Below are 11,416 nucleotides of genomic sequence, written 5' to 3' on the forward strand. Positions count from 1 at the left end.
CCGTGGTGTGTTTCGGGTTTGTTTGCTTAAAAAAATAATAACAATGCGCCTTCTTTAATCTGGAAAAGACGCGTCCTCCCAAACTGACGGCGGGGGCGCCGTGGCTGGCAAGCGACGTCGGGCAACTCTCCGCCTGATCCTTTCCACGACAGTCCTTTCGACCATCTAGGGCACCCCCCTGTGCGACTCCCCCCCCCCGCCCTTAAAAGAAGCCCTGCCTAGGTTGTCTAGGGGCTCAGCCCTCTTCTCCGTGTGCAACTAAGTGCAAACACATGCGCCCACCTTGCCTCGAGGCAGCAATGCAATTGCCCCTCGATCAAATCCTCTCTTGGGGAGGGGGATGCATAGAGTCCTTTCACCCCGGACCTCAAAACACATATCTGCAGCCCGATCCTACCCATGTATCCTGAGAGTGGAAACACATGAGGGGAAACTAGGATGTGGAAAAAAATATTTAAGTTATCGCTTGAATCCAACAAGGAGAAGAGGCAGCAACTGGAGGGTGGCTCCCTTTTTCCTTCCCTTGGTACCACTTAAACTGGGAGGTAAGACACACTGAGATAAGTTTCAGCCATAGTGGAACACGTCGTGTACGTGTGAATCGCTGCAGTAGATCCTAGACATGCTGGCTTAGAAGTTGGCTTGTGCGTAATGGGGTTTATTGTGCTTGGAGCAATAGGGGTTTATTACACATACGTTCGCAATTGGAAATTGTACACAGGGTTGCATCTTTTAATCCCCCTCCCCTTTATGACTTAGTTTTTCTAGGTTGGAGGGGGCAGGAAAAGTCGGTATAGTCAGGGGTCTTCGAGAGCAATCAGTATTTTTTGAAGGAGGGGGGGCACAAATGCAATAGGCAAAGAAAGGGATTGTCATGGGGAAATTTTGCGGGTGCGGAGATAAAGAAGAGACGTGTAAGGTGACGATCTGCGCCCGCCCACCCCCGTTATCCCAAGCAGTTTGCTTGTTTTAAAATGAACTGTCTCTGAAACTTTTGATATCTTTATCAGTTTCCTTGACTCCGAAGCCGTTTCACCCGGAGAGGCTGGCTACATATTTACAATTGGATGGTGTAAGGGTGGCAAGGGGGAGTCGAGCCCTGATATATCAAATCGCTAGAGACTAATCTGTGCGAGTGTGTGCGCGTGCTCTTCAGGAGGTGCGGTGCTCTGTGTGTGTGTTTTTGTGTGTGTGTGCGTGTGCGTGTGCCACCTTGAAGGAGCGTCTAGCAGCCTTGAAAACGTCGGGGTTACTTTTCTGAGCCTATGGTGCCCCCTCTGGATGGAAAGGAGAAGGACACTTGATCTGCAGCTAAGGTGATTTGTTTATATATGTAAGTCACTGTAAAAGTTCCAAGAAAATTTTGAAAGGAGAGTGGAAAAAGTGCACGGAAAGCAAAGCAAAAAGGCAATGGAATGGCGTCTGTCCTAGGGAAGGCAACATGACAGCTAATGATTTAAAGAGTTTGCAATGCGGGAAGCGCCCACAACTGACGGGCTGTCGAATTGCTAAGCGAGACAGTGGGATGCGCACATGACGTCTCGATAGATGGATTATCAAAAGGCGAATCAATCGCAAACTGCGCCCACTTTCTCTCCTTAGCCGTTTCTCTGGCGCAGCCAAGCTTTTCGGCTGTGCCAGAGCGCATCCCCGTGCTGTGCATTCTTTATATCCGACGGAAAACTTTTTCCTCCCGCTGTGTCACCTACTTTTAAGGAAATATTGTGGAAACATTGCAAAGCCAATAGGTATTTATATGTATGTGCGTGTGTATATATAGAGAAGACCTGAGGTTAGTAGGCATAGCATCTGATTCAAAAAAAAAAATCAAAAACATTTCACAACAGACGTCTCTGAAACGAGATCCATCTGAATATATATATGAAACGAAGAAGAAAACTTCTTTCTCTTTCTCCGTGGTTTGAGCAGCGGGGCGGGGAGCGATGGGGATAAATTTCGAGGCATAATGCATCCCCTCGCGCCTGCTTTGCGTCTGGCCTTGGAAGAGAGGATGTCAGCGAGCCTAACAAGTAAATCCAAGTACTGTCTTTATGATGAAGGATCACGCTTGAGGAAGAAAATCCTGAATTATAGGGATTTAAAATATATTAGATCCCTCCCGGCAGGATGTGTAGCTGATGATCATTCCCATAAGATCAACCCTTTCTAAAAAAGATGCGTAGCCCATGTGCAGGTTTACTTGAAAGTAAGTCTCGCTGCTTTCCGTGGCGCTTACTCCCTAGTTAAGCCCCTGGGTTGGATACTAGCTTGTACCTGTTGACTTTTACGGTGGAAAGTCTTATCTGCTTGAAATAGAAATTTGGTCATGTTATGTTCCTACACAGCAGATCACTCTCAGCGTGATATTTTGGAGGAGGGTGTTACTGTCATTAACACACACACACACCACTAACCCTACTTTGCACAGTGTAAGACCAGAGTTAGGGATATTAAAGATAACCATTTTTAAAAGGAGTCGTCCTAGCCTAAGTATATAGCGTAGAACGGGTGGTGGTGTTTAAAACTAAACCTCTGGGTCAGATTCTCACGCCGTGAATTGCAGTGCAGCGCTGAGGAAGTCACCCTCGCCTTCTCTTCCTGAAACTTTTAAGTATGGATAAAGCATTAGGATGAGCAAACAAAAAAACAACAAACCCTCCCATAGGAGAGGTGAGTCAGAAAAATCACTGGATTCAAAGCTAGGGGGGAGACAGATAGACAGACAGACAGACAGACAGACAGAGAGTCATACAGAGGATCTCTAAGCTCTTTCCGAGTGAGAGAGCGAGCGAGCAAGCATTTGTTCTGCAGTTGTACCCGAGCGATGACGTATCTGCTAGGGAAGATTTCGTGCCTTTTCTTCAGCAGAAATCTGCCCAGATCAAGAAGTAGAAAAAGAAAGGAGAAGAGTTTACTCGGAGGAATATATAGCGCAAGAGTTGGGAAGTACAAAGGCTCAACTGCAGCGCGCGACAAACTTTCTCTTTCCCTCCTCCCTCCCTCTCTCCCCCCCCCCCCCCATTTTCCTCTCTGAGATCTGCGCTCATTTCTCCCCTCCCTTCAGAGAGCGGCGAGGAAGGAGGGGGAGAGAGAAAAAACTTTTCAGCCAATCAGCTGTGTGCCAGCCCTCCAGGGGCAGGCCTGCCATTGGCTGAAAGTTTCTAAGGTGAAATAGCAGAGGAGAGTATTTATTAAAGAGACCCAGAGAGAAAGTTAGTAGAGCTGAGCTTGAAGCCGACTAGGTGATTTTGGGAGCCTATATATATATATATATATATATACATACATACATATATATATATATATATATTCTTTTTTCTCCTTCTCTACCTTGCAAACTCCGAGGAACTTTTTCTCCTTCTTTTTTGAAAGTGGTGGAATATATATTTTAATATATATTCTTCCGACAGACCCTCATTGACTATCCACGAAAAAGCTGCCCACATGTCCGTTGCTTGAGAGCAAATATCTGCAGCAGCAGCAGCAGCAGCAGCAGCAGCAGCGATTTTGCAAAAGCGTCCGAGATCCGAGGTCTTCTTTCCAGTTTCTGCAACCCAGGCGGGACATTTTTGGTGCCCCTTGCGAACTTTTCCTTGTCGTTGCCGCTGGGCTCGCCTTTTTTCATGCAGTTTTAAGAGACCCTGCCACTTTCGCTTTTTCACCCCTCCCCACCCTCCTCTTCCTCCCCCCACCCACCCCCTCTTCCCACACCCTCTTGCTCGCTTTTTTCATTTCCACCGATATCCTCCCCCGGGTCGCTTTCTCGCATGAATCTCCTCGACCCTTTCCTGAAGATGACCGAGGAGCAGGAGAAATGCCTGTCCGGCGCCCCCAGCCCCACCATGTCGGACGATTCGGCCGGCTCCCCTTGCCCGTCGGGCTCCGGATCGGACACCGAGAACACGCGTCCCCAAGAGAACACCTTCCCCAAAAGCGACCCGGACCTGAAGAAAGAGAGCGACGAGGACAAGTTCCCCGTGTGCATCCGAGAAGCCGTCAGCCAGGTCTTGAAGGGCTACGACTGGACGCTCGTGCCCATGCCCGTGCGCGTGAACGGATCCAGCAAGAACAAGCCCCACGTCAAGCGCCCCATGAACGCCTTCATGGTGTGGGCGCAGGCCGCGCGCAGGAAGCTCGCAGACCAGTATCCGCACCTGCACAATGCCGAGCTGAGCAAGACGCTGGGCAAACTCTGGAGGTAAGCGCTGGGGAAGGGCGCAACGGGGGGAAGGAAGCGGGTTGCCCAAGGGGCGCTGGCACGCTTGCTCCGGAGGAAGCGTGCAGAGGATCGCAGCCCATAGTTAGAGGGACGGGGAGGGTATCCATGGTTTGATTGTTTAGCTTCAGGGGTGCCAACTTGAATAAAATATTCAATAAATAACTTAACAGATCAAAAGACATGGTGTGCGCACATAATTTAAATGGCAATGCCCGTCAACTTTTTTGGGGGGGCGGGTCGGCCCCCTCAAATATTTTATGAGGGTGCGAAGGAACCTCAGCCCCTAGAAGTTGGCTCCTGTGCTTCGTTTTGCATCTCCACGCCTTGGCAAAGTCTACTTTCCGCCACTCGGGGTCTGTCTGCGCAGCGTGCACAGTCCTAGGGGCCGAGGTCCCAAAGTTGCGACCACCCACCCCACCCCAGTTAATGGCCATTGCCATTGAAATGGTGTTTGTGTGCCACGTCTTGAGATCGATAATGTGGGGTGGGGCTTATCTGGAAACCACACACACACACACACACACACACACACAATATTTTATTCAAGTTTGCCTCCCTGCTCTGCAGGAGCAGGGCCAGAAGGGAGAAATTGCACGCGTGGGTTGGGTGCGCGCACGAGAGAGAGAGAGAGAGAGAGAGAGAGAGAGAGAGAGAGAGAGAGAGAGAATGTATGTTAACAGGGACAGACGTTTCCAAAGGGGTGGTTGGTGGGAATCTGGGGCTTGGAGATCCCATGCTGAGCTCCTCCTCCTCCTCCTCCTCCGCAGAGGTAGCGTGAAGAGAGCCCAACTAACGCGCAGCTCTTGGAGAGTGTGTCCACTGAACTTCACATGCAGGTGGCAAACCGGGCATTTGGACTGGGTGGGAGCTACTTCTGCGTGCAATCCGATCGGGTTCTGCAAGAGAAGTTCTGGATCAAAATGTCGTTTGTACCTTGGTTTGTGGGCATATATGTTCATAGGAGCCAACTCCTAGAGGGTCCTTCATCCTCCCTCCATTAAAATATTTGAGGGGGCCAGGACCCCCCCAAAAGTTAATGGGCACTGCCATTCAAATAGTGCGTGTGTGCCGTGTCATGTGATCAATTATGCAGGGCAGGGCTTACCTGCCCCCCCCCCCAAATATTTTATTCAAGTTGGCACCACTGTATGTGTCCATATTTGAGGTCCTGTTTTAGGTTAGGGAAGGGAAGGCCGTGCTCTGGTTCGGCAGCATTGCTGTGATCAATGAGATGCCAACACCAGAAAATAAGGCTGTAATGCATACTTCCCCAGGAGGAAGTCCTAATAAACTCAAAGGGGCTCACAGCAAAGTAGACCTGCATAGGATTGCACTATAACAGCAACTAAATGATGAGGCAGTGCTAAACCCCTTATTTTTAAAGTGGCCTTGAGATTATGCCTAGGAGAGAGCTGTCCCATTAAAAAAAATATATGCTGTGGTTACTCTGAAAGGCACTCTGCACATGCCCTGGAATAATTTATTTTGTACACACCCGCCCATTAAAAAACAAACACATTACAAGGTTGAGCTCTGACAACTCAAGCCCTGTTCTCAAGACAAAACATGAATGGCACACATTTGGGTATGTGATGATTGTTGGTGTAAGTTGGCAAGTGTGGACCAATAGGAGGTTGAGTCGGAAAGATGACTTGCAACAGGAGGGAGGGGGAGAGGGAGGGAGCAGGGAGTTAAGAGAAAGTGAGTCAACTGATTGAAACATAAGCTTGTGACTTTCCACAAGAAAAAGAGAGAGAGAGAGAGATCAATGGTATTTGCAAATGAAAGGTTTATGTTGTTGTTGAGTTTAGCTATAAAAAAAAAATGGTGGGCAGTTTGTGCTGGTGCCTGGAGGCACCCAAAGTGTTGGCTCCTAATCTGTATTTGTGTGAGTGTGTCCTGGGTTAGTTGGTGGGGGGGGGGGGGAATTGAGTGATGGCTCCAACCAAATTCCAAGTAAGGGGCCAGAGCAGAGTTCCTGTAGTGGCTTGATTTTTGTTATGTCTTTTTTTGAAAGTAGCCAAAACACTCTGCTAATTTCTTGCAAGAAGAGCAGAGTTCTCAAAAGGAACCCTAAGATGATGTAGAAAAGGAACAGGCAGAGGCAAACTTAGCAGTACTGGACAACCAAGTCCTTTTTCTGACAGTGCTCAGAGGTCCCAGAGAAAGTTTCTAGTCTGCTCCTAAAAAAGGGGGGGGGGGAGAGAGAGAGAATGCTCAGATAGCAAGATGTCTAAAAACTGCCTTCCTTGCCAGCTTTGCTATGCCGCTAGGACATTTTGGCATAATGTCCTATGTTCACATATATCTGGATCGTGACCTTGGTATGACCAGAAGCTCATTTTGCACAACTTTGCAGCCTTCAACAGCTGCCTGGGACAGTGCTCTTGCAGACAGGCTGATATTTATTTAATTTTTTGCAAAATGAAATATGACCTAAGTGCTACATTCTGGAAATCTCTGCAGTTGACACCATTGTAAGTAACCACAAGGCCCTTTCTGTCTCGCCCAGGTTATTGAACGAGAGTGAGAAGCGCCCATTTGTGGAGGAGGCGGAAAGGCTGAGGGTGCAGCATAAAAAAGACCATCCAGACTATAAGTACCAGCCGCGAAGGAGAAAGTCCGTCAAGAATGGGCAGGCTGAGCAAGAGGAAGGATCTGAGCAAACTCACATCTCCCCAAATGCCATCTTCAAGGCCCTGCAGGCAGATTCTCCCCAGTCTTCATCCAGCATGAGTGAAGTGCATTCCCCTGGAGAACATTCTGGTAAGTGTGCCGTGTGCTGTGGTTCTGCTCGTAGAAATAATAGAATTGTAGAGTTGTTAGGGGTCATCTAGTCCAACCCCCTGCAAGGCAGGAATATGCCGTTTCCCGTATGGGGATTGAATCTGAAACCTTGGCATTACCAGCACCACACTGAGCTGTCTATTATTCTTTTAATGAATTAGGCTGCTCCCATTCAGGTGGATGCAGAAAAAGAGCGCACTTAGCGATCTATTGCCCTTATGCATCCTGAAGCATCTCTATAGAACAGGATAACAGGTGCGATAGGGGCAAAGCACGTGCAGATGTGTGTGTCCTCTTTAGGTGACAGGTCATTGGCCACCACTGTCAGTAAGTACGTCTCACGGACGACAGCACACAGCATCATTTGCACACATTCAAAAGGGCTTTCTCTTTGCATAAGGCAATTGCTTCTGCCAGCAAAACGTCCCAATCCAGTTCGCACCTTTGCAAACCAGCTCTATAAACTGTCCTCTTTTTCAGCAGAGCACAGTCTCACAGGTACAAATTTCTTTGGCTGTACAAAACAACTGATCTAAGGAGCCATGCAGCTATCTTCAGTGGCAATTCCTTATTACTGGTCACCCTACCACCACCCTCTCCTTTCACTCACCTCTAGACAGAGTTAACCATTAATGGAATTATCATCGTAATACAACACCTCCTGCTTATATATATATAAAAATGGCTGCTGTTAGATTTCCAGTGCTTTATGGCACTCTGTCTGGACCCCTTATCAGTAGGAAGATAGGCCCAGGTGTGGCCTGCCTGCAGTTTTGACTTCAAAGGGGTGGAGGGGAAAGTAGCATGCTGACTCTGACAGACGCCGTTTCTCTTGTGTTTCCTGCAGGACAGTCTCAAGGGCCACCGACCCCTCCCACTACCCCTAAAACAGATGTGCAGCCCGGTAAGCAGGACCTGAAACGGGAAGGGCGCCCCCTGCAGGAAGGAGGAAGGCAGCCGCCCCACATCGACTTCCGAGACGTGGACATTGGTGAGCTCAGCAGCGACGTCATCTCCAACATTGAGACCTTCGACGTCAACGAGTTTGACCAGTATCTCCCACCCAACGGCCACCCCGGGGTCCCGGCCACCCATGGCCAGCCCGGCCAAGTCACCTATACCGGCAGCTACGGAATCAGCAGCACGGCAGCCGCTCCAGCCAGCACGGGGCATGTCTGGATGTCCAAGCAGCCGCAGCAGCCGCAGCCGCCGTCTCAGCCACAGCCGTCCCAAGCGCCGCAGCAGGCCCCGCAGCAACCCCAGCACACCTTGACCACGCTGAGCAGCGAGCCAGGGCAGGCCCAGCAGAGGACACACATCAAGACGGAGCAGCTGAGCCCCAGCCATTACAGTGAGCAGCAGCAGCACTCGCCCCAGCAGATCAGCTACAGCTCCTTCAACCTGCAGCACTACAGCTCCTCCTACCCCACCATCACCCGCTCGCAGTATGACTACACAGACCACCAGAGCTCCAACTCGTACTACAGCCACGCTGCCGGCCAGAGCTCCAGCCTCTACTCTACCTTCACGTACATGAACCCCGCCCAGAGGCCGATGTACACGCCCATTGCAGACACTGCCGGGGTGCCTTCCATTCCTCAGACCCACAGCCCGCAACACTGGGAGCAGCCTGTCTACACACAGCTCACCAGGCCGTAAGGTTTTTGACGGACAGCAAAAAGCGTCTTCAGACTTTGGTGAAAGTTTCTTTTTTTTAAAAAAAAGGAAGAAGAAGCAGCAAGCTAAACAAGTAAGAGAAAGGAAAATCCCAGAATGCTTTGTGTACTACAGCATCCTTCCGAAATCAGCTGGAGAATCCTGCTCCATAAACAAACATTCCATGGTGGACTTAGAACCTTTGCTTTCGAGGCGATTTTCATTCCCAAAACAGCCAGCTTAGTTCGCCTAGGTATGGACTTGGTGATTATTTTTTAACAATAACTAAAAATGAAAAGCGAATAATTTTTTTATTATTACAAAACTCAAAAGTATTCCTCTGTGAGGAATATGCTCTATTCTAAGTATTTTGTTTCGTTTCGTTTAGTATGTACTGTGTATGATTCGTTACCAATTTGAGGGGATTTTATATGTTAATTGTACTTCTTGTTTTTAGAGAAACTTTTTTTTTTTAAATGCTCCTTATTTTGACAGCTAAACAACACTTAGCAAAATGGCATGCCTTAGCCAGAGGTATTTTTGTATAGTTAATGGTCTTCTGCTTGTAGGCAGCAAAAAAAAAAAAATGTGGATAAAGGAAAAGCAAACCAGTGATCAGTTACTCAATGTGATGTTGTGGATTTGGAAATAGACTTTATTTTTCCAGCTGGGAAGTAAAAGGGTTTTTTGAGGGGAGGAGGGAGGTTTGAAAGAAAAAGAAGATCTACACCTTAAGCCTTAAAGAAACACTATTGAAAAGCCTTAACAGCAACCCTGCAATATCTTCCAAGAGAGCTTGCGTAATTCTTTCTCTCACTGCCAAGGGGAAATATGAGGCTTCAGAGGAAGACAGTTCAGTTTTTTAAGGTCTGAAGCTCTCTCTCTCTCTTTTTTTAATGCAACCAGCAGCACCAGATTATAATGCCACAAATCCTACCATGACTTGCCTTCTTCAGCTTCTGGCACTGCCCCCTCCCCATGTGCGAAACAGATGCTGACCAGTCCATAGAAAACAACCCCCCTGCAAAATCCATTATGAACCCAATTTGCAGGGCAGGGCAGGGATATTGACTTTAACAAAGGTCATGGATTACAGCACTGGTGTGTGTGTTTTTCTTTCTTTTCTTTTCTTTTTTAAAAAAGTATATATATTTATTTTGTGGCGGGGGTGGGGAGAGTTTTTTAATCAAGAGATTTTCCTCCATTTCCCCCTTCCGCATTAGAAGTTCTTGTAATGTAAACAGAAATTCCAGAGTCAGTATATGGTGCCTAATCGTTAAATTATGGTCTAAATCAATAACCCCTTTATTTTATTTATCCCTCTCATTCCCATTTTTTTTGGTACTTTTTATTATTATTATTCCTTCAGAATGTGTCTTAGGTTTGTACAAGTATGTCTGCTTCTCTTCTGTTCTTCTTCTTTTCCCTCCTGTTTGAGGATAAACTGGAAAAAAATATGTTGTTGTTGTTTTTCATTGTAGACACAAAAGATTGCAAATGTAGTGTATCACTGAGTCATTTGCCTTATTTTCTGCCTCAGCTCTTTCAGATTTACATATTGCGCCTGGGAGTACACAGGCCAGCAGAGTTAAGGTAGTAGAATGGACTGTACCACTTAAGCTTTGATGCTACTGTTGGGGCTGCCATTTTTAATGCTTCCCCCATGGGATTTTTATATTTAAACCCTCCATTGTTGTTGTTTATAATTGCAGGGAGTTCTTTTACAGGGGGTGAGGGGAAGCATTCGAAAGAAACGATACCCCCCAACTTGCAAACCAAAGTGGTACAATCCACTCTACTACCTCCAGATTCCACCACCTTCTATGGGTGTTGTAGGGCAGGCCTTGGTCTGTTCAAGAGAAGCAAAGCGACAGTGGGTGCAGCCACCAATCCCTGCTGCTTTGGAAGCCCTCTTCTTTTCCATGGGGCTTGCACATTTCCATGGGGCTCATATTTGCCCCTTGAAAGCTCGATGGAAATGAATGACAGTTGCGGAGCAGCGGTTCTGGACTGGTAGCTGCCAAAGTGTGCAGCTCATCTTCCACCTCTTCACACTGTGTGATTTGGGAGGATATTTAGGGCAAGGAACTGACCTTTGGTGAAGTGGTGGCTGAACAGTTAAGGATTGCTTTTTTAAGAAAAAGATAGCCAACTTTTTTATTTAAAAAAAGTTATATTTGTTAATGTTTTGTAGGGAATACAGTAGAAGAAAATCTTAAAGCACTCTTATAATATGGTATCTTTTCTACTTCTATATTAAAAAAGCAGATATTTCTAAAGTATTTCTGTAACTTAAAAACAATCTTTCCTTTTTTAAAAAAAAATCAGTTTTAGGTAAGGTTGGGTTTCTGTTTTGTTTCCGTTTTGGTCGTTTTGTTTGCAAATCCCTTTTGGTTCTCTGTACAACTTACCTTTTTGTATATTATTGTTTGCAATAAATATACGTTTTATTAAACTTTAAATGAAGTGGAGCTTGTTTAACTGCCGTATCCATAACTGAAGCAATGTTACCTCCTTTTTTAATATAAAAATGACCAATGAATTTTTGTTGTTGTTGTTTAGTCGTTTAGTCATGTCTGAATCTTCATGACCCCATGGACCACAGCATGCCAGGCACTCCTGTCTTCCACTGCCTCCCGCAGTTTGGTCAAACTCATGCTGGTAGCTTCGAGAACATGTCCAACCATCTCGTCCTCTGTCGTCCCCTTCTCCTTGTGCCCTCAATCGTTCCCATCATCAGGGTCTTTTCCAGGG

At 47.1% G+C, this 11,416-nt stretch overlaps 1 protein-coding gene across 1 annotated transcript; it reads left to right on the top strand.

The window, feature by feature from the left end:
• Window positions 1-3,221: 3,221 nt before the first annotated feature.
• Window positions 3,222-11,124, top strand: SOX9 (SRY-box transcription factor 9). Its single transcript, XM_080994707.1, has 3 exons — window positions 3,222-4,198; window positions 6,732-6,985; window positions 7,854-11,124. The coding sequence occupies exons 1-3, from the start codon at window positions 3,768-3,770 to the stop codon at window positions 8,663-8,665; spliced, it is 1,497 nt and encodes a 498-aa protein (XP_080850833.1). The 5' UTR covers window positions 3,222-3,767; the 3' UTR covers window positions 8,666-11,124.
• Window positions 11,125-11,416: the final 292 nt, after the last annotated feature.

This window comes from Podarcis pityusensis (assembly GCF_964106645.2).
Source record: "Podarcis pityusensis genome assembly, chromosome: 2".
NCBI lineage: Eukaryota > Metazoa > Chordata > Lepidosauria > Squamata > Lacertidae > Podarcis > Podarcis pityusensis.